The 24,394-nt window shown below is 39.5% G+C and overlaps 1 protein-coding gene across 3 annotated transcripts in view; it reads right to left on the bottom strand.

Annotated features, from left to right (window-relative positions):
* The window catches only part of grm3 (glutamate receptor, metabotropic 3), a 38,446-nt gene extending 14,353 nt beyond the window's left edge, over nucleotides 1-24,093 (bottom strand). The window contains exons 1-6 of one of the 3 annotated variants that reach the window (XM_006789426.2): nucleotides 23,887-24,093; nucleotides 20,330-20,400; nucleotides 14,269-14,328; nucleotides 4,948-5,499; nucleotides 3,722-3,865; nucleotides 21-290 (exon numbers count right to left, since the gene is read on the bottom strand). In XM_006789426.2, the coding sequence (XP_006789489.2) occupies nucleotides 21-290; nucleotides 3,722-3,865; nucleotides 4,948-5,259 (726 nt within the window). In that variant the 5' untranslated portion in view covers nucleotides 5,260-5,499; nucleotides 14,269-14,328; nucleotides 20,330-20,400; nucleotides 23,887-24,093. Of the gene's footprint in view, nucleotides 1-20; nucleotides 291-3,721; nucleotides 3,866-4,947; nucleotides 5,500-14,268; nucleotides 14,329-20,329; nucleotides 20,401-23,613; nucleotides 23,693-23,886 lie in introns of those variants that run through there. The other 2 variants (XM_035907182.2, XM_006789428.2) reach the window with 2 other exon arrangements.
* Nucleotides 24,094-24,394: the final 301 nt, after the last annotated feature.

Here is a 24,394-nt window from a genome sequence, read left to right as displayed (position 1 = left end):
AAATGAATTCTTTTTCCTACCTTCTCTGAAGTGGCAATACAGATGTTTCTCATGCGTGCCTCTTGTTCAAAAGCCTCGATACCAGTTTCCCCGTAATCACCCTCGGATGCGACGGTGGACACATAGGTCCAGTTGAAGAACCGCAGGATCTCAGCCATGGCTTTGGCCTGGTAGAAATCAGGGGGCACAGTGCGGGCAAAGTAATCGTACCGCGTCTTGTCGCTGAGTTTGGCACTTGTTGAAGCGTAGCTTATCTGAGGGATCTGGAAGAGCCTGAGAAGATTGGCAACCTGAGGGAACACATAAATCAGGTGGAATAATTCTGAGCCTGCTGTTGTAAAATTAAGCTATCGCAACTGCTTTAAAATTAGAGTCTTGACATTGATTGATTGATATCTTTTTTTTTTTTTTACTGGATTTTCATAGCCCATGCTCCTATGACATGATAAAATATATTTTAATATTTTAACTTTAATATTTTGCTGCAGATAACACTGTAAAGTTATTGAGAAGAGCCAGGGATAAATGAGCAAAAGGAGATTTCCCATAATTTTTTGTAAATTATATTTTTAATGTTATGTATCCAGAGTTGAATTAGAATTGACGGATTATACTCTTATGGATCAGTGTGAATACAATCTAATAAGTCTGAATTTTATTAAAATATTTTCTATGAACTTGATGATTTTTTTTAGGTGATAGTATAAAAAGTATTTTCTTTAGGAATGATTTGACAATTAGACTGAACGTAGTCAATGTCTGAAAGGTAGAGTAAAAAAATTAAGGGCCAAAACATGTCAAACTTAACATTTATATATGTATGTGTATATATATATATATATATAACCCTAAAACTCTAGGCAGCTTTTGGAAAACCTAAGCACAGTCCCATTATTCAAGAACCACCTCTAGCAGTAATAACGTGAAGTAATCATTTTCTGTTTGACTTCATCAGTCTCTCACATTGTTGTGGAGGAACTCTGACAAACCTCTTTACAAAGGTGCTTCACTTCACTGAGGTTTGTGGGCATTCATTCAAGCACAGCTCTCTTGAGGTCCCGCCACAGCAATCAGGTTGCAGTTTCAACTTTGACTGGACCAACGCAGCACATTGATTCTTTCCCTTTCAGTCATTCTGTTGTGGATTTGCTGCTGTAGTTGGACTCAATGTCCTGTTGCATGACCCAATTTCAGTCAAGCTGTCGGCCAGACAGTCTCAAATTTGTCTTTCGAATATTCTGGTATACAAAGGACCTCATGTTTTACTCAGTGACTATGAGGTGTCCAGGTCCTGTGGCTGTAAAAAAAAAGCCCAAATCATCACTCCTCCACCACCGTGCTTGACAGTTGGTATGAGGCGTTTATGCTGATGTGCTGTGTTTGTTTTTTCCGTTTAGTAAACTTAAGCTGTGTTGTTATAGCCATTTTAGAAAGAAGAGGCGTAGATTAAAGATGTGGTTACATTTGCTGGTGCTCAGTTAATCAGGTGTATTTGATAAGCACCACTAGGCTGCTACTTACACGTTTAATTCGTATGGAAGCAGAACTTCCACAGGGTGTGTTTTGCTTTTCACTGGACAAATAGCGGATAAAATGAAGAGCTGTACCAAGGCTTGGCAGAAGAAAGGGAATGGTAAAGTTAAAACAAAGTGGAACTGAGAATCAGCACAAGGAATGTTTATAAGGTTGAAATATATAAAAACAATAGCATCAGTTTGAAACTGCTAAAGCTTCTTGCGCTTAGTTATTTAAAGTTGGTGTAAGTGTTTATCTGTTTCAAGTGATCTTTAACCTTTGACTGCAACTGCGACTCTTAATCAAATATTTTTAATAAAAGCTGAGAATTTTCTTTTTTTCCATATGGAAAATGGCAACATATATTGAAGATCTCTGCTTGTAGAAGTTGCTTCTTGCGTAACATGAAGATAAAAGAAAACACAGCAAGTACATATGCACATGGTGAATCATTTATTAGTGACGGGTGCCTGAGCTCTAGTAGCGTCTATATTGCATTCCCTTTTACTATTGATTGGGCTATGATCATGTTCTGTTTATTGCAGTTTCAATCACAGGTGTCACACAAACAGTAGAGATACGACTGGAAGACATCCTCGCGCTCACAAAGACATGTAAACATACACAATCAAACATGCACAGGCACCCACAAATAAACACAAACTACACAGCCATTCTGTTCCCGCCTCAGTTTAATCCTTTTTAGAGCGCATCAGTCTGTGCTTTTCTATATTTCATTCATAGCTCAGCTGATGAGCTGTTTTGACAACATGTCAGAATCTCATTAGACTAATAATGCAGAAGATTAGAGCACACGCTCACATACATACACCGATGTGCGCCAGAACAGGCCGACACTTACGCCAACACCTGCGCTGACATACACAAGCACGCACGCACTGATGGCTGCTTATAGTTCTGCAGGCAGGTTTTATGGGTTTAAGATGGCACTTGACTTAAATGTCACGGAAGGTCACGCTGCAAAATGTAACCGCATTGCTCCATTACCTGCCACTGAACAATGACCAGCTACCTAAGAGGGCTGTGTGTAGGGACACGGGGAGTTTACTCTGTTAGCGAAAGCTGCCTTCTTCCCTTGTGAGAGAGAGAGGGAAGGGAGAAATGCATAGAAATGGGCTGGATGTGGATATGGAAAGAAATGAAAGTAAAGGACGGAAAAAATGGTGCAGAGGAGGGGTTCTGTGCATTTTCTCCTTGGAATGCAAGTCACACACATGCACACACAGAGACATATACACAGAGACATGAATGAGTAGAGGGGAGGAATCATGCTCGCTAAGTAAATGCCTTCAAGGCACTGGAGTTTAGTTGTGCATGGTTAAACATAAAATAATTCCCTATTACTTCATTTGGAAGCCACAGACAGACTGGCCAAGTACAAAGGCATGAAGGAGTAGCTGGATTAGCTTCACTGGCATTAGATCACAAAACAGCACACAGTTCAAGTCTTGTAAACACGGTTGCTGTTTAGATAAATAAAAAAACCCCAAAACAAAACGATAAAAAAACCCCAGCAACAAAGGCCAACAAAAATGAGCCGCAAGAAAACAAAGCATAATTATGTCTGATGAAGGACAAGAGGCAGTGCAGATGTGTTAACAATGGCTGCCCCAGGAAGGAGGAGGAGGAAAAGAAGGGGGCTGAGGTCAGCATACACTGAGATCTCCCCAAATAGCCGGGAGGGATGCCTCAGAATGCATATAAATATGGAGGGGAAAAAAGGGAAGCAGGAAGTTATGAGAAGTGAGAGAGCAAAGATTTAGAGGAGAGAAAAAAAGCAATATATAAAACGGAAGAGAGAGAAAAAGACAGGGCAGGGTGAGAAAGAGAAGACAGAGAGACAGTTTCAGAGATTAGGGATTTAAGGACTGATAGGAGGAGGCTTTTGTGCAGTCACAGAGGAGTAAGGGAGAAGGAGGTTTTATGCTAAACTATGCAAATTACATAGTTCTATGACAAGAGCTACACGGGCTGGGAAAACACACAAGAGCACACCGATGGAGCTTGATTCTAAGAAATAGACATACACATACATACACAGTCACATAAATATGAAAACAGCAGAAATGGAAAATGTCACTTTAACCCTTGGTCACGGGAGAATAAGCAAAAAGTTAATGAGAAAGTTAAAAGTAGATGATCACAGTGATTGTTGTTTGTATAACTACTTCTGTACTTTTGTTACCTGTATAGAGACACTGCTAAAAGATCCTCCTATGACTCCTGCGATTGCAAGCGGGCTGTCGTCCTGCAAAGCATATGATCCATCGGGACAGATGAACTCTGTGTCGTCCACCTTGGTGAGAGAGGCTCTTACGAACTCCAGAGCCTGGGCAACACAGAAACACAGATATTTTAGAACAAGTGTAATGGATCATGTAGGGTACAATATGGTTTATGTTATCTATTAATTCTTAATCAGCCTTTGAAGTATTTTTGCTGTAATGAATGCGCTACATAAATAAAAGTTGAATACTTTGAGGTTATTTTTTAATGCAACGTTTCTCTCTTCTTGAAAGGACAATGAAAATCTATTGCTTCACACATGAGGTTGATTCATTTCAGTACAGGGTCCAAATTGTAAATTAACTCATACGAGACCAAGGCAGATTATACTGTATTTAAACTGCTGTGGAAAAAAAGTTATAAATCCACGACCTGTTTAGAGAAACCAGATGTCAAAAATTCAAGGTTTATGCAATCAGTCACAGAGCTCATTGCGTAAGATCACTAGATGCATCATACCTAAATAGCTCAGCAATAAGAAGATTTTTTTGAAGATAACAATCCTTGAGGGGAAAGTGCCATCCTTTCTTTTTATCTGGCTCATTTCCCCCATCAAAAATAGCTTCAATCTATCTTTCTCATCACGGATTTGCTGTTATCATTCAAGGCAATATCCTTTTTCCTTTGTGAATAAAATAGAATTTTGAGGTACATTTACTTCACCTGAATATTACCTTTTAATGAGAGCCTATAGTTTTACTCAATTTAAAATGGAAACGTTGCACATTTAACTTCTGAGGCCAAAAATTACTTAGATGAGCAACTTTTTAAAGACAAAATATAGCAAAAGTTCAAGTCGCCCAGGAGCACAAAACAACTAATTAGATTTTAACTGTGCTGTACCTAAAACGTTACATCAGCATTCACATGGATTATCCCGATATTTCACCAATGTGCTTTTGTGGGGATTTGATTACTTTCAGTGCTGTCATGTGTTTACCTTTAATGTCCTTTAAACTGACTTTGACTTACATATGTAAGATATGATTATGATGCAATCTAATTTTGTGGTAGTGAGACTAAATTTTAGGTGTGCGGGAAAACTACCATATGGCAGAAAATTACATTTGTACACTGTCTAGATTCATCATCTGTCATTGATGCACAATGGCAATCTTCACCCACCTGTTCAAGTGCATAGGTATCTCTGGAGCAGGTATCAAGAATGTGGACCCCTAGGGAGACCCCTGGTAGCAAAGCTTTGTCCGAGTTGATTCTATCAATGGCAAACAGCATGGCCTCCAGCCTCTGGATCCCTCTGTCCTCATTAACACGGCCACATTCCTCCATGCCAGCTCCTTTTTCATGCACTGGAAACAGGCCGCCGAGCACCAGGTCACCCTCGATGCGGATCTCCCGACGTGACTGGGGTGGGTCTGAGAGCAAAACGCCTTGACACATCATGACCAAAACAAGAAAGGGAATGCGGGCCACCATGTTGTGCTCAGGGAGGATTGTCAGAACGCAAGAACAGGCGTGACAGAGAGCGAGACAGAGGGAAGCGAAGGGCTAAGGGTTAAGGTTAGGGGTGAGGGGTTACGAGTGAAGTGGACAGTGCTCAGTGGGGTTGAGTCAGGCAGCGGCCGTGGATTCTTGGGTTGTTTTGTGGCCCATGAAACGGTCAGGGAGAACTGAACTGGACCACACATGGAGGGGCACACCATCTGGGCATCAGTTCTGCTTGCAGAAGAAGGGAGAAGAGAGGAGGAGAAAAGAGAGAAGGGAAGAAGAGTGGGATATAAGTTTGTCAGTCCACATGCCACAGGGCAAATCTAAAAGCTGAAATACTTTTTGTGGTACAATGAAGTAGAAAGACAGCAAAGTAGACATTTTAGTGGAGTTTGGGGACACTGCTAACAAGGGCTCAGTCATTTCTGCTTTACAGGCAAAGCAAGGCCATGACTAACAGGGATATGGAATTGTTTGGAGATTTTACCCCACTCTTCTCCAACCTCCTCCTCCCTTACATCACCCGGTAAACTTTCTTATTGTATGTGTGCACATGTGTGCGCGCGTATGTGTGTGTGTGGGGGGTGTCTGCCCCTGGTTGTATCAGGATAAGCCAGCTTAGATGGCTGGTTGATACACGAGCCAAGTCTTCTCATGCCACAGATCAGAAAAGCTTCTCTAATCTCATCTCTGTTCCAGCAATTCTCTGCTTGTCCATGAGTTTATACCCCTAAGTATATGTGTGCATGTGTGTGTGCGTGTGTGTGTTATCAGATTTATTGCTCCCCCTCTCCCTTGCATAATTACAGAGTGAGGGCTGAATGCATTTTACCATGAAAGAAGCTGTCTGACAACAATGAGGCCAACAACAGCTGATGCTACTTACTCATCTTACGACTCAATTAAAGCTGTGTTTTGACTGTTATCTTCACTAATGTGCTCCACCTCCATTTTTGTCAAAGCCGGCCTAAAATATATGAAATATATGAGCTGAATGTTAAAGACGGTACTCTACAGATTTTGCAGTTTACATGTTTGGACAGTACAACCCATGTGAGTATAAAGGTAAGATTTATACAAGAGCTTCTGTAGCTCTGGAGGGGGTTTTGTCCTGTAAAAATGCTTTAGCTTTAGCAGCATCCATGCATTGCAAGCTGAAGTGCAGAGCTGTGGGCATTTGCAAGGCAAATATTCTGTTGGGAGTCATTAAGGTTAGTGTACTGAGATCAGTATTTTAACAAGTAAAGAAACAGCACCTTGATTATGTGTACTATTACAATGCATCACTATGCCCTTTGCATTTAGAACAGGTATTGATAAGGTATCTTGTCATCTTAAATCTTAGTATATAATAATGTATGCCAAGTGTGCTGTAATAGAGCAAATCAACTTCCCTACAGCTAGGCAATGTCTCTAGCTTTTTTAGGGATCATCAGAATATATGGAGTTAGGGAGCTGACAATTAAGGAACTGTTTGTTCCACAATAAAAAACACTGTTTATAACTCATCATCAATATTTGCTTACCAACCTCCCTCCGGTGTGTGGGAAAGCATTTTTTTTCCAGCAAATGCACAAAACAACATATTTTATGTTTCAAGATCAAGTGAAAAAGCTCATATAGTAGCCAGTAGTACAGTACAGTAGTACAGTGTTGTTTCTTTTAACCACAACAAAACACATTAAGTTGCTGATAAATTGCTTTTGTTTCTAAATCTTTATGGCAGATGTTTTCATATGTCACCAGTACAAAATGATGTATAATATCAGAAGTATAGAGCAGTGGTCCCCCGGGCCTTGGACCGGTACCGGTCCGTGAGTCGTTTAGTGCCGGGCCGCGAGAGTTGAGGCTCAGGTGTGAAATGTATGGTTTTCAGGGTTTTTATTGGTTTTCAGCGTTATTTTGTTATCGTTTTGATCGTTAACTCGGTTTTCCTGGGTCTTTTCACGTGTGTTATGAATAAATCTTCTTTTTTTCAGTACCGGTACTAGTTTTATTTTGTTGTATTTATCTGCGACACATTAAAGGCCGGTCCGTGAAAAATATTGTCGGGCATAAACCGGTCCGTGGTGCAAAAAAGGTTGGAGACCGCTGGTATAGAGAACACTGAATACTATGAACACTGAAAGGCCTTTGCAATTATTGGATGGATTTCCCTAGTGCTAGTAGAAATTAACTAGTGCTTCTCCCTTTGAGGTTGACATTTTTGGAAAATGAATAGTCTGAACTAGTGGATTATTTGATATAAAATTTCACAATGTAATGTTCTTTTTTTTTTTTTTTTTCCAGAGGAAGCACTATAATACCTTTAATTAGTATTTAATCTACTAAACAAATGTTCATATGACAAACACTCAAAAGTAACTTGTTTAGTATGGTATAGAACTCCTAAACATCAGCAGGCTGGTTTTAAAATAACAGCACACAGCCATGCTGCTGGAGGAATCCAACAGGGTGGGAGGAGGTTGTGGGATGCTCTCACTCACTTGTTTTCATTTCATATGTCACTGCTATTCCACAAAACGAATGGCTGATTTCTTGCCAACATGCAGTGCTCAAGGAAAAAGGGGACTGAACCTCACATCTGAACCAGCTCTCAAAGGATACAAAGAGCCTTTGTGTGTTCTGTTCTGTTCTGTTCGGGGTTCTTTACTGACAGGTCACTGTCTGCTTATTTTAACTAGTCTTGTACTAAGGCCTTCCACTTCTAAAACAGCTTAAGAAAAAGGCGCAGGTTATTCTACCTCTGAGATAATCCCCTTTGTGAGATGTTGCTGCAGAGGCACTGAATGATCTGTATGGAGCCATTATCACACAGGAGATATTCTGACTTCTGTAACTTAAAATCTGTGCTACCAAAACTTTTTCTGCATTTCACCTGCATAACCAGAGGCAAAAACCTCGCCTTACTTTGGGAAATCCAACTACCTGTCAGTGCTCTTGCTTCATGCCTGCAAGCAGAAAGTGAAATGCTTGCAGCCGACTGTGAGGACAATGCCAAGGCCACATTAAAGCAGCATGGGCCCCAGGGCTACAATTTTTTCAAGGTTAGTGGAATGGTCAGTGACTATCTTAAATTCTTTGTGAATATCCATATTCCAGTGTTACTCGTTCTTACCCAACAACAACATTTGATACGTGTGCAAATGTGTGTGTGTGTGTGTGTGTGTGTATTTGGACAAAATGTACCACTAATTTTAAATCAAGAAATAAGGAACCAAATATCCAGGTCTATCAAAACCTAGTGTAGCTATCAACATCTGTGCCTCTCTCCCAGATGAGTTGAGCAATTTTTATACTAATTTTAAAGCTCACAACTTAGAGTCAGTGGCAGCACCCCAGAGCCCACCCAATGAGGGTGGTCTACAGAAACAGATCTTAAAACTTCTCAAAGGATTAGGACTCATAGATTTGCTTGCATTGCTGCTATCCTCCACACATTATTTACTATATTATTTACCTACTGCTCCAGGTGATGCTATATCATTTTCTTGCACACTGCTTTAGTACACCTTGAAATCAAAAATACATAAATTATATTTCTGTTTATTGATTACAGATTTGCTTTCAATACAATTTTCTGGGAAGCAGTTCCTAGACTGTGAGAATAGGTAAACCATTCTCATCTACAATGCATGCCTTAGGGCTGCTTTCTGAGTCCCCTAGAGTACAGTCTGTTTACACAGAAATGTGTTGCCAAATATGACAACAACAGATTCATAAAATTTGCAGATGACACCACAGAGATGAGACTAATAAGCAACAGTGGTGAGAGGCACTATAGAGAGCAAGTGGAAGACCTAACCATATAGCGCAAAGAGAAAAACATCTCTCCAAATATCATTAAAACAAAATAAATCATTTAGAAAGATCAAAGAAAATCATATTCTTATTTCCATCAGTTGGTCATCTCTTGTGGACAGTTTTAGATTTCTAGGTTTACACATCACAGACACCCTCACATTGTTGCTCAACATTAACTGCATTCAATAAGGCACAGCAGAGATTGTATTCTGAGGGTTTCAAGAATTTTGGCATGAGTATCTTGTGTACTTTTAATGGAGTGCCATCGGGAGTGTCTTGACAGGCTTATTCGTAGTGTGGTTTGGCAAACTGACAGCTCAGGATGGCTGCCTGAAGGAACCACAAAGGCAGTAGCAAGAATGGTTTGGTCTAACTTCATAATGATAAGACCAAACAAACAGACCCAAACTTTACCACCAGCAGTGCATTTTAGGTTTTGTACTATCTTGCCCATTGTATATATAGCCTGTGTCCTTTGTCTTAAGGGAGTCAGGCCATAAAAATGTGATTGTATGACTAATTTGAATGAAAATAATGTTGACCTTGAACTTTCTAAAAGATTGAAATTATACTGTTTCGCTAGTTTGTATGCTACTGCCTAATCTTTCGGCAGATCCTTAAACATCATGAACAAGAAACATGATTAATTCACAAACCAGTTTTATTTAGATGATCAAGCATACCCTGGGAGTGGGTATAGGTTTGCGTAGCGCCGTACGATCCAAGCATAGTCGCTCCACTGCGGCCTTCTTTTCGCATGGATAGCATGCATTCTACGGGCATCGTGTTTAGTAAGTCTTCAACTGTCAGACTGTCATGGCAGCAAGAACAGCAAAGGATTACAGCGAAGGTGTTTACAAAATGACGCTAGCAAATTTAGGCTTTATTTAAATGATGGAAGTAGCTTCTGGTTCTAAAGTCGGCATTTTTTTCTAATATCCAGTCTTGGGGGATATTACAAATCTGTGCTAGTGTAAGCGCCTGTATATTTGAGGTCCGCTGGTTTATTGACTAATGTTAGTTAAGCAAGCAGTAACTGCTGTGTTATCATATGCTGGTGCATTCTGATAGGTTCTAATAGTATAGGCACATGGGAACAAGGTCACTGCAAATGTTAGCTGCTCTATTTATTAAGACCTAGCATGTGTAAGTTAGCAATAATGCATGCAAGAGTAGGCTAATGAGACAAAACTTGTCCTGCTTTTAGGAGGCTGGTCTAGCGGCTTGTGTTTTATATCAGATATTTTTTTTTAACTTCATTTGAGAGGGGCTTGAATTAATATTTTGCATCAGAGCACTTTAATCTTCCCAAGACCCGTGTGAAACAATACTACACATCAGTAAAAAGAAATTATGCTTACTTGCTTACTTACTTACTAACTAGCTAAATGCAAATTACTTTGAAGGGATAATCAATGTATGCTTTTTATGATGATTTATAGCTAAAACACCTAAAAAAAAATGCTTAGAAAGTTATTTCAACAAACCTAGATCCTTGTGAAGAATCTTAAAAAGCATACATTGTCCCAGAACAAGCTGGCAGTTTATGATTTCATTGCATAATGCAAGTGTTGCAGAAGGTACGACCTCAAGAAGACTTCCCTGGAATTCTTCAATTGAACAAAAAGACTGATTCGTTCACTTAAAAATGTGTAAAGTGTTTAAAGTAACAGATAATTTGCTCATCGACACATAAAGGTATCAACAGGATACAGGTTACAGGATTCTTGATGTGTTGGTAGCACAATTTGGAAATACAAGACTGTCAAAAAAACCTGCCTTAAATAAATTACACTCACCTGCCACTTTATTATGTACGCCTTATGAGGTGGTAGTTGCTACTATCAGGTTGGACCCCCTTTTGCATTCAGAACTGTCCTTTTGGCATAGATTCAGCAAGGTGCTGGAAACATTTTTAGGTCCATATTGACATGACAGCTTTATGAAGTTGCAGTATATTTGTCAGCCACACATCAGTGATGCGAATCGCCTGCTCTACAGCATCCAAAGGTGCTCTCTTGGTTTGAGATCTGGTGACTGTAGAGGCCCTTTGAGTATCTCACTGTCTTGTTTAGGAAACCAGTCTGAGATGGTCTGAGCTTTGTCACATGGGAGGTTGTCCTGCTGGAAACAGCCATTAGGATAACACTGTGGTCATAAAGGTCATAATGAACATTGGTTGGCAACGATCAAGTGGACTGTGTCATTTAAATCAAGCTCAGTGGGTAGTAAAGGTCGCAAAGCGTGTCAAGACAATATCCCCTGCACCATTACATTTGCAGATGCAAATTATACCCTCATATTCCTGTTGTTAGCTAACAGAAGTGGCACCCGGTGTGGTCATCTGGTGCTGTTGGTTACCTAACAGCTCAGGGCAGTCTGGCCATTGTCCTCTGACCTCTGGTACAACAAGGCATTTTTAACCTGAGAACTGCTGCTTAATGGATATTTTCTCTTCTTCCGATAATTCTTTGTAAAGCTTGGAGATGCTTGCATGGAAGAATCCCATTAAATCACTCGTTTTTGAAGTACCAAGACCATGTCATATTTAAAGTCACTAAAATTACCTTACTTCCCCATTTTAATACTTGGATTGAACTTCAGGAGTTCCTCATGATTTTAATGCACTGGGTTGCTGCCACTGATTAATAAGCTATTTATAGTAACAAGCAGTGGGACAGGTGTACCTAATGCAATGGCCATACGTGTAGAGCACTTGTTTATTTGTTCAACTTACACACTCACCAGGCTGTTGCTTTGCTGACTTGTCAAAGTGCCAGATTATATCGCTGATGTCTATTTAGTCCACAGCAATTGTTTTGAAGGTATAATTAAAAGATATATAAGATCTAATGTTTTTTCCCCTTCAAATGCAGTGAAATTACCCATCAGTAAATTAACAAATGCAAGCAAGCAAACAGAATTTTGTGTGCACACACACCTTGACCCCATCACCAGGATGTCTGATCTTAGCCAGAAATGTTGTTGACCCCAAGAAGCAATCCCGTTAGCCTCCCTCATTCTCTCTGTGTTGTTGAGTTTGCGTTTGTCTACTAAAAAGTCACTCACAAGGCTTGAGTAAGACATAGCTCACTTCTTTTGAATTCTGCCACTTGTGCCTCTCCTGCAATCCTCGGGAGAGATAAGACAGAAGCTGGAGGTTGACGTTGTGACTAGAAAAATCAATCTAGACCGAGGAGCAAGCTCAAGGTAAAACTTCTCTTGATTGCTACTTTATCTGTGTGTGTTTATGTGCGTGTGTGTGTGCGCGCGCAGATGTGTAAGAGAAAGCAAGAGAGTAAGTCTCCCCTCTTTAGTGGGCAGGTAGGAGGATGAAAGCTTCTCTTAGATGCAGGCAGCTCAAATTTTTCTTCAGGCGGCTGCCATACCTTTACTACTCTGCTCTGTAATATCACACACATACAGACGAACGCACACACCCAGACAAACACCCGCCCACACACGTGCACACACACATGCACAAACACACACCTCTGCTTCTCTGAGGGGTTGACCTAAAAGCAGACTCTTTCTATGTCTTAGCTTCCTTGTGCATCAACCAACAGAGATCTGAATGAGTGTGGTCAGGAAGCACGTAAAGGACACACAAAATCAGGTTATATGATACATAATAAATGCTTACTGTAGGCAAGGCAGGAGTACTAATACATAATTTGAACTGTAAAATTTATATCATTTATATGGGCATATATTATTTATATAACTGTGATGTTCCTGTCAAATTCTGACAGGAGATTACCTGCCATGGATATTTAATTCCACGTAATTTCTATATTTTGGAGGGACATGGGGGATGACATTGATGGTGTCAATGAAAGATTTATATCAATTCTCAAAACCGTCACACATCCTTGATGTGTGTCTGTATTGGAGAAAAAAAAAATAGATCCTCCTTGAATGATTTCCAGTATTCCTGATGTGGCTATGTGTTTGTTTTGAGGGTGTCTTGGTGTAAGCGCATGCTTATGGATGTGTGTTGTTGAGTTTAAAATTGTATATTTATGGAGCTAGAACTATAAGAGTTCCTCCAATGCACTCCTTTGAAACCATGCTTTGCTATAATTGGCGGCTCTTGAGGTCAACTTCCCAGAAATGTGTCAAACAATATCTCCCAGCACTTTTACACTATCTCATGGTGTCCGCTGAAATTGAATGTTTGCTTCATTATAACCTCTTGGAAAGTTCCCAAACCCAGCTTCCTTTCTCAAGAGCAGCGGTGCAAGTGGAGCACACACTGTGTAACAGAAAATCTTTTTGTCCCTTTTTCCATTACTGAAAATGTTTCCAAGGAGGTTAAAGTACAGGACAATAAGCCTTGGGTTTTTCATGCAGAGCGGTGACAGAGGCTGTATTAAAAATACTTATTTAAAACGCTGAGTAGTTTTGACCTCAGCTTGTTTTTTTGGTGTGGCAGGAAAACATAAACTGGTACTAATCTTTATAGAGAATGAAATAACTCTCACTACTGCTACATCACAAAACACACCCTTTGCCACATTAGTGGTTAACAGCTTTTTTTCCTTTCTTTCTTTTGTACTGCATGGTGCCATTCTTTGGGAATGTAACATTTCTCCAAAGACATACTTTGACATTTGATGATTGAGAATGATTGTAAAGCAAAAGTGAAATCCAATCAGTTGTACATCCAGTGTGCCCTTCGCCTGGATGGAATGTCATGAAATTGGCACATCGAAATGTGACGAAGACCGTTGATTAAATCTTTGTTTCTGAATGATTAAACCCCTAATTAGGCCCATGAAAGTGCACATCAAAATGCTGTCTGTCCCATCTGCTCCATATTTAAGCATGACCAAACAAAACAAACAAAAGCCCAAGTCCAAGGTAACAAACTTACCAAACTACTACCAACAAACATTTTACTTGTTTATTCTTGAGAAATAAGATGCACCCGCACAAAATTTAAAGCGAACATTTTTTTGGTTTGTTGTGGTTTGTTGCTATGTGCACTATGTGCTGCTATGTGCTGTGACTTTAAGCAAGGGAGACAAGAAGTCTTTGCATCTGCCCAAACAAACAAACAAACAAACAAAAATAAACAGGATATGTGCTCCCTGTAAAACCACGACCTCTTCTTTACAGTTAATTCACAGACTGACATGCAGACATCGACCTTTGCATTATATAAGCACACACAGCTATTAACTGCCTTACCTGAATTGAAAAGGATGGGAGAAGACACCAGCTGGCACATAGCAACATCATCAAAGAGCCCTATTAGAGAGATATGGGGGGGATATATGAGGTGAGTAAAGAACAGGCAGAAAATAACAGCACTGTTGACTAAAAAGAGAGAGCAGGAAGACTACTGACCCTTCTCCTTGGGAGCTATGATGCAGAGTAACGTCTGACAGACAACCCTATTTCACCTCTGACCCTGCTCAAGTCAAACCACACTCCTCTTTTGCTTCTCATGTTACATCCTCTGGTTGCTCCAAAGCAGCTTCCCTGCATCCCTTCCTTCACCCCCCTCCTTTGCTGGTACTCCACTCTTCCCATTTATTTCCACCTCCCTTACACCCACCACAGCCCTCACTCTCTCCCTAACAGGCAGGGCTGCTGTGGATGACACGTATCCAGCTGAGAGCAGCCATGCAGGGTCGATGGACCATGGTACGCTGAGAGGAGAGATAGCCCCACAACCTGTGTGTTTCCACTGACTGTGTGTGTGTGTGTGTATGTGCCTGTTTATCTGACTATTACAGATCTGACAGAACTGAAAGCTGCTCCAATGACATGAATCTCACAGTATGAGAAGACACTGTATGTATGTGTGTGTATGTGTGTGTGTGTGTGTGTGAGGTCTTTCTTTCTTTCCTTTTTAAGAGAAAGAGCTTTGCTGCTGTGTGCTGAACAACAGACCCCTTAGAAGACGGTGCACACTGTCAGAGCTTTATCAGTTAATTCATCAGTGGCTTTGTGTGTTTCAGCCTCCTTCCATCTCTTTCTCCTTTCTCATTCTTATCTTTTAAGGCCAAGTAAGAACAGTGGTACTTACTACTGTTAAGTGAATGTGAATTCAAGTTGTATGAATTGTTAAAGACGGAGTGCGGTGTAGCCTTTTCAAATTGTGTGAAAAGTGTACTTTTTATTTTCCCACTCACAAAACAATGACCTGCGTGTGTGTGCGCGTGCGTGTACATGAGTGTAGAACTGGTGTCCTAGACTTCTGACAGTGTAACGGGTGCAATGGGCTGTGACCATTAATTATTTACAAAGTGCGTTTTAGGCAGGAAAGACTGATGATCCATAAATAGGACAGAAACATCTCACAAAATACAACAACCAAACAATGAGCAAGACATGATGCAAAACCCTCCAACCCTTTAGTATTAACGCATAAATCTACATGGTTTAAAAAAAAAAAGTCTTATAAATAAGTTCATACCAAATTTTACTTGCATTTTATAGCTCTGTTTATTATGCCATCTTTTATTACCATTTACCAGTTAAAATCAATAATCAGGTACTCAACTCGACCTTTCCTGTATTGATCTATCGGTATATTTCTGACCTCCATTAGGGTCCGAGGTTAAAGGTGGTATCATGTTAGACATGACATAGAAATGGACCTTAGAGAATTGCAAATATTTACCACACAGCCTCTGAACTCTGGTTTCTCATAATAGAATGGACAATCGTCCTTCTGTTACATACTCGAAAGTAAATTTATAATGAAAATAGGTTTAACCCGTATAGAGCACGTTTAGAGCTACACAGGCTAGACTCTGCTCTCATGTGCAGTGGGTACTCCAAAAGGATCCTCTACTAAAAGAGCTTTTAACCTTCGAGGACCACAAAAAGTCTGCAGTGGGAGTACTTAGCGCTCTGTTTTTTGTAAGTTGGGGTACAGCGAGACCTCCAAAATGGTTTGAACTTAACCATGAAAATGCATTAAGTGACAGAAATTGTATTAATAGTTTTAATTTCATTTCAACTCTGCTTCGTTCGAGTCTCGTGTCAAGTTACAATGTTAAACAAGGTGTTCAAACATATAAAATATGCACATTTGTCTCTGTTTTTCCTCTGTTTTATCACCGTAACTCCAATATGTTTGAGTTGTTGATAGCTGATGGCAAAGAAAGAGCAACGTCACCCAACATCTGAGAAATTTTTACATTTAATTGACAAAAATAAAACAAAAATAATTTAGAAATTATTCTGCATTGTGTTGAAAATCAATTAATATTTTATCCTTTCCCACTAAGTTTCAGTCAGATGTCTCTGCATGTGTGCATTCCCTGGGTTTTGTGATCTCCAGCACGTCTGACTGCATGATTTAAACATTAAAGAATGTCTGTTCAACCTAAAAACAGAAAAGGGTGGCGAAATGTGTGAAAGCATCCATCAGACCTGCAGTTTATCACTATAGAAGGCAGTGGACCTGTCAGAAGTAGAATTACTCCTCAGTGGATTGCATCTATCAACTTAACTGTCATGTAATGACCCTGTGAGACATCATGACGCATCAGTCTAACTCACCATGGCACAGATCTTGTGGTACCCTACTTAATTCATGTTCACACAGCTTGTAACTCTGTCCTCAGCATGGTCGATACATGAGGTGCACAGAGCTTTAATAGACAGGTAGAGAGTAATGGAGTGTTGACCACAGTATAAGCTATCTGAGGCTGTTAGAAGAGTACATTTAATTGAGTTGGACAGAGACAAAAGCCTTTCAGATAGGAGCAAATGTTGGTTGGCTTTGCTTGATTTCGGTTAGGTGGTTATGTGCAAAAACCAATTACCGCTGACATTCCTCACTAATTATTAGAATATAAATTATGTACTAAGTTTATGATTTGCCCTCCCACATTAGCCCTGGAATCCTCATCACTGTAATTGTAAAATTCATTGTTCCCACATCAGCACAAAAAGTTCAGTTGACTGAATTTAAACAGGAACTCTTTATTTAACTATATTAAAAAGTTCAGTTCCGTCTTTCTGATTTGTGAATATTATAATATTTTTTATGTTTTAAAGCAAGGGAGGATTTTATTTTTTTTACTATGAGTGACTATCAATACCAAACAAGACAACCCCCCCCCACCCCCCCCCCCCAAAAAAAAAAACAACAACAAATGCATACCCACTAAAAGCCTATATGCACAAATGTATATAAATAAGACCTGAAGTGAGAATTTTTAAGTACTTAGTGCAACATTAAATATATTGGGTCATATGTGAGAAATTATAAAAGCTATAAAACCAGCTGACTTTTAGGCAACAACCATAAAGCATACGCACACAGACCAATTTAGGTACACCTTGCTCCTTGTGGTCTTGGATCCCCTTTGGCCTGCAAAACTGCCTTAATTTGGTGCTGGAAACATTCCTCGGAGATTTTCATCCAGCAGAGATCAAGACTCATCATATCAGGCAACATTTTTTATTTAATTTTGGTGCGCCCATGCAAATTAAAGCCTCAGTTCTTAGCTGACAGGAGCGGTATCCGGTGAAGTCTTCTGCTGCTGTAGCTCATCTACTTTAAGGATCGATACGTTGTGTGGTCAGAGAGGCATTTCTGTGTAGCTTGGTTTCAGCTAGAGGTTATATGAGTTGCTGTTGCTGTCCTATCAGCTCAGCACAGTCTGGCCATTCTCCTCTGACCTCTAGCATCAACAAGGCATTTTCATCACGAGAACTGCTGCTCACTGGATAGTTTTTCTTTTCTTTGTAAAACCTAGAGATGGTTATGTGGGAAAATCCCAGTAGATCAGCATTTTCTGAAATACTCCGATCTAGCACCAACAACCATGCCTCATTCAACTCACTTAACTCACTTTTCTTTCCCATGCTGACGCTTGGTTTGAACTGCACTATGTCATCTTGACTAAGCCCACATGCCTAAATGCTTTGCATTGCTGCCATGTTATTGCCTGATTGGATACTGTATCTGCATTCACGAGTGGCTGAAGAGGTGTACCTAATGAAGTGGCTGCCACTGTTGTAATACTTGTTTTCAGTCGTTGTGCTTTGTAGAAGACATTTATCCAATACATTTAAAATTAAATCTAAATTCACAATTGTCCAAACGACATTTCCAACTTATGGCACTATGCTGTACCTACTATTATTTATTGATTACCTCACAATGACATTCACAGCTCTCATGCAGTTCCCAGGTGTGTGCCAGATGCCCGCACAGCAGTGAGCAAGGAAACGCTGAGTGGTCGGATAGAGAGAGTTTGACTTGAGCAATATGGGTGAATACTGTATGAACAATGTAGTTACTATACCTGATGCAACAGGGGAGGAAAGGTTACTATGGCTGTAATGTGACCAAGACCTGAGACGCTTTACAGTACTGGACAATTCTGTGTGTGACAGGAAGTTTTGCCTGGTTATGACATACAAATGAAAGCAGAACCACTTGGTATTTCACGCAGTAGTCATTTACCTATCCCAGTTGATAAAACACTGCTGACCAGTGACATGAGATAAAGAAGAAAACTGACACTGTGTGTGCTCCTCACAGGTTTAGTTAAAACAGGGATAAAGCCGTTAGCTGAATGCCCTCCATTTTAAATCACATATTCACAGACAGAAGTAATAAAAAACTCAGTTGCGTGCCACTATCACCCTACCAAAGGGAATATAAAACACTAACATTAACATACATAATGACTTGTACTGCTGTTTTTCCATTTTCAAATTGCCCATTCCAAACACTAACCCAGTTCTGGATCTTCATCTTGTTATTACGCTGTGTATTATCAGCTATCAGTTAAAACAGCCTTTAATTGGCATCAGATGAAAAAGGTTGTAATCCAGCAATAAAACATCTGGAAATGTCAGGACATCTGCACCGTGTAACTTTTGTGTTGTATCGATAGCCGCTATTGCATGACCAGGAAGCCACCCCTCACTATGCATTTCACACATTCTCTCACACACACAGTTTCCCTGCTCAAGATCATAATTTATTAACAAGTCTGATCTCTCTCTGAGACACACCATCACAGCTGTACATCCCACTGCCCTTTCGCTCACTGCCTCATCCCCTGAGCGTATGTATGCATGCGTGCATGTAGTGAAAAAGGGATGTCAGTGCACGCAGTGTATACACGTGCATGCTGGTAAGTGTGTGCGCAGCTCAGTGTATGCTGTGACTGTAGTTAATGATGAGTGGTGAGCTGTGGGAAGCAGCAGTGATTTCCAAACACTTCCCTGTTTCCTCACTGGAGCATAACAGGGAAAGGATCATGTTGAGCACAGCAACAGTGCATCACAAAATGATAAAACTGGAAAGACCTTCAAAGAAAGAACTTCAGGAGGCCTCCGAGAATGGATGAAGGACCTATTTTTTGTGTTAATGACTACTCCCTACATGGAATCACTAAAAACTGCAATTATCCACAAAATTAAACCATTTAACAAAAAACCAAAAACAAAACCCCAAAATGATACATGCTAGAAAACCAGAATCTTTATACAAATATGCCAGTGTAACTTTTTCTCTATGATGCTTTCTCCTGCTTTCTAGGATTCCTTATTTTAGGTCACTGTTATAAGCATTATGTCCCATCATTTTTATTTGTCAATAACCGTCTTACAGCCAACAAATATGCCAAATAAACATTTTGTAAAATTTAGACATGCTGGCTTTTGGAAGTCAGTGTAGGAGTGATATTCAAATTATCAGTCCTTGGTACAGCCAAACTCCTAAATATTATGTTTAAAAAAACCCAACAAGACAATCAAGTAGGTGAGGCCAGATGTCGATGTGGCAAGTTAGCAATGTGCAGATTTAAAAGTGCGGAAACTAGAGATCTATTCATTTGGAACAAACTTCCATGTGTTTTTTTGTTTGTTTGTTTCTGTGATGAAGCTGCCATGAAAGTGATAGTGCTGTCTTATTATGATGGTGTTGTACATAAAGCTGAATGCAAATATGGCTTCATGGAATGATACCTACTTTAACAAAATATTGGGCTGTTGGTGAGCAGCAAATTATTGCATGTAATTACTTCAATAGACACTCGCTTGTTCTTTTAATGAGTGGTGATGCCACTGGTTGGTCATAAATTCATCCCATAGGGACAACTAACCATTCATACCTATAGCAACTGTTAACCTACATGTCCATGCAGGATAACACACATGGAGCAGACGGACGCAAGCAGAAACAGAACATAGTTCATGTCCATATTTGTTCATCAAAGTGGTTCATTTGTTTTTTGCATGAAACAAGTCACTGTCATTTTTAACCTACCTGTCTGCTTACTGTGTTAGACTCGTCTTGGCTTTACGCTGAGATTAGATTCCATGTTTTCATCCCCTCATCTTCAGTGTTGATGAACACAAGAAACCAGAAAGAGAAAGAACAGAACAAAAGAGGAAAAGTCATGATTCCACATCAACGTAACAATTGTGAAAATACAATCTCGTGTGATGTTAATTTCATTTATGCCTTGTAGGTATGAGACTGCCTACAAAGACTTCAAGTCAGGAAGAAAATGAATTCAGCACCAAGGACAGCGACATAAAAAAGCACTCTGCTGTCCTCAGAAACACCTGAGCGTCAAAAGTATGGAGACACCGTTGACCAGTTTAAATGAATATTACTGTGAAATAGGAGCAAAAGCTGGTAATTGACTGTCAGTGGCAGCTTTTTCTATGCTTCGGTTTTAGTGACGTATGCTTCATCAAACATTTTAACAGGAAAATATCCTTTTAAAAAATGTAACATACAAATGATATTTTTAACATACGCACAAACGATTAAATAAAGATATTATTTAAAATTATTTATATTCCAGTTAGTCACACTTAATCCTCTTCACTGGAGCGCCACGCATCTCAGCAAAATTTCACATGATAATTATATAATGTGATTGTTTCAAATAGTTCTAAATCATGCAAAAATATTTGTATATTTTCATCCTTGTCTATTAAATTTTGCTCAGCTTTGATAGTTCTTTAAATGTTCTCATCCTTTTATACTCAGTAAAATTATGTTCTGTTTTTAATTGGCTAGGACATTAGTCACATAGATAAATAAAGAAATAAATAACACAACATGGAATATCCATATTGCTTTCTAAAATCCCACAGTCCCAAAGCCACTGCATAACAGATGTTCTGTACAATATGTACTGTATGCCTTGATAAGATTTAGTAAACTTCCTCCAAAATAATTAATGTACTGAAATCACCTCCTATTAGAGGTTTCTGTAAAAAAAAAGAAGAAGTTTAGCCCTTGTTAGCAGTGGGCGACTTTTAATTGAATATAACAAAAATATATATAATGTCTTAAAAAACACTCTTGCAGCAAAATTCCCCTTTTCCTCTCTCCTTTTTTTCTCAGCAGTTAATGTACATCCTACTATTGGTAACATATAGTCACCAACTTATGATTAAACACACCTCCGTCTCAGCTGTCATCCACAATCCTGTCAAGCTGTTGAGCAGGTGCATTTGAGGATGTTAGAGCTCCCCACAGCACATATGGCTATAGCTGCAGAAAAGAGGTCATTATAAAGGTGACGTTCTAAAAATTTCTATGAGTACTTTGTTATATTTCTAATACACAAGTCGCTTTTGGATTTAACTGCTATTAACTGCCACTGTGCCCCATGAATAATAAAACTTTTTAAATGTCCTATAAAAGCTTAAAGAACTGACTGCTACATAAATTCTCACCATAATCTCTCATTTATGGCTCTAGAAAAAGGACTTTGGCTAATACGTCTGATTTAAAAGAAAAATATATAAACTAATAAAGTCATTTTGTCATCGCATCACAGAAAACATCATCCCATAATATGTAGTGGTCAGCGTTTCTTCTAAAGTCAGAATCTATGATACAACACAAGCATGCACATACACACACTTTGCACTGCTCTACAGCAGCTAATGATGAGGTTCTGTAGCACATCCAGTTCAGTTAGGTGTAGTGTGTGGAATGTACATGACCATTTCGACATATATAGTACATACAAACAAATCGAAATCGCAATCAGAAGCTTGTAAGCACATTTGATAACAAAATACATCCATTCAGCAGGAGAAATTTTCAGCTGCCTTACCCACAGATTAACATCTCCTGACACTGAAGAACACACATAAATACATTTACACATAAGCATGTAAACATAAGTTAAAGTCTTAACATGTCACTACATCCCCACCTATAGTTGTCATCCTTGCACGCACATGCAGAGAGTTATTGATGTGCAAACTCTCTGTACAATTGTTAAATTAAACTTAGTTATGCAACAAGTTTCACAAAGAATTTGCACTCAGGGATGTTGCTTTATATCAATAAGGACATCCCAGCCTAGTTAATCAAACATCACATTTTTACAATATACATAAAAATCATAATCATAGAAACATGAATATTTTATATTCATATATATTATTCTGAAAAAGCATGTAGCTGTCATTTTACACAAGCAATGATAACATGTTCACGTTGAGCAAATACACTCTTATCTAACTGAGCAACATAGTTAATTTAAAAATTCTCATTGCTTGTTATTTAGTAACCTAATCATTTTGATATCGTATTCCTAATAGAGCTAAAAAAACAAAAAAAACAACCGTATATGATTATCACAGATGGACATTTGATCATGGTTTGGTAAAATTCTATATCACCTAGTGGTTCCCAATTCAATACAGTAACTCCAGTATAACAGAAACATTATTTTGTCCTTATCTGCTGCATATCATTCTAGAAAAATATGACAATTTTGGTTAAAATTAATTAAGAATAACCAAAAGTCTTTCACTGACTAATCAACACATTGATGCATGTTTCAGCATGGGTGGTGTGGGGCAGGAATGATATCTGTTCTGAAGTGTGTCCAAAATGCACACCAGTAAGAATTAAACACAAAAATACACACACCTAAAATGCATTGTTTTTGTTTTTATGTTTGTTTTTAAAAGACAGCACATTATAGACCCTTAATATATTAAAGCTAATTACAGCCTCTCTCTTGGGGCTTATAAAAACGCACCTGCTCTACATGAATTCCGACACGGGCCATGATTTTTCACTGTTTATAAAACTGTAATTTGCAGTTGTTTTTCTAGTAGAGTGCAGAAGATTTTAAAAAAATGGCCAATAACATGTGGGTTTGGCTATATGAATCAATATGTTTATCCAGTTATCCTCTAAGTTCTGTTACCCCTCTACGCTTATTAGTGAGAAATATATCATTGCTAGTTAAAGCCAGTATAGCTCATAGACAGCAACTAATGTGGACATTCCCATTTTGTTTGTTCTACCTTCAGTGCAGGTCCACTTGCCTTTCCTCTAGCGCAAGGTGTGAAGTGGATCCTTAGATGCAAACGGAAAGTAACATTGATAAACAATAACCAGATCCAGATATCGGATCCACCTGTATGCCTCTTTTCAAAGACTACCCGCCCATCCTTCCCCGGGAAGCCTAAAGCCAAGGGACATGCCTCAGTGCGGTTTGTCTGAACCCAAATAACTTCTCCGCGCGGAGTGAAATACGCAACTGCAGATAGTCTTTGTTTCACCTTCTGTATCTTTATCGTGCATCTGCTGCAGAGATTAGCAACCATTTTTCCTCCGCTGACACAACCCAGAATTACTGAACGTGACTGAAAGGAAACAACAAGCACGTTTATGCAGTACAACTGGCTTTTTAAATCCTGCGCAAAGTTCAAAGCAAATTGCTCCCTACAGTAGGATTGGCTGACGCGCGCTTGAACGCTCCCGGACTGTCAATTCTTTCACTGCACTCTGACAACCACTGCCTACCAGTCAGGAATGTGTGAGATTTGACCTACCTTGACGGCTTCGATCCTTGAAAGGTTGCGCACAAATCTCAAGCTGCTGGAAGTTTGACTTAGTCTACTCCTGATCCCTCGGAGGAGTCGCACTGAGAGAGAGGATGGGCGCCACTGCTCTGCGCGCCAGCTCCGTGGCTGTGTGTGTGTGTGTGCCCGTGAGCGCGCGTGCACGAGAGAGGAGAGAGTAAGTGCGAGAGAGAGAGAGAGAGAGAGAGAAACAACAGACGAGCAGAGCTGAAGCCCCTTGCCAAAGGATGCTTCAGTCTCCTAGCAACAACAATCGATCTGGCAAGGAGACATTTTTATTGGATAAAAAGAAAACTTAGCCACTCACCCCCCCTTTAGCACATGTTTACCACTCAGAACAACAACTCCAGCTTCAGTGAGTGAAGATAGAGAGTGAGAGAGTGAGAAGAGAGGTGTGTGTGTGTGTGTGTGTGTGTGTGTGTGTGTGTGTGTGTGTGCTGCTCCAAAATAGATGTTTTATGTGTGTAAAGGTGCAGAG

This window comes from Neolamprologus brichardi, chromosome 7 (assembly GCF_056152115.1).
Source record: "Neolamprologus brichardi isolate AB-2024 chromosome 7, ASM5615211v1, whole genome shotgun sequence".
NCBI lineage: Eukaryota > Metazoa > Chordata > Actinopteri > Cichliformes > Cichlidae > Neolamprologus > Neolamprologus brichardi.
This window is presented reverse-complemented; position numbering and strand designations above follow the sequence as displayed.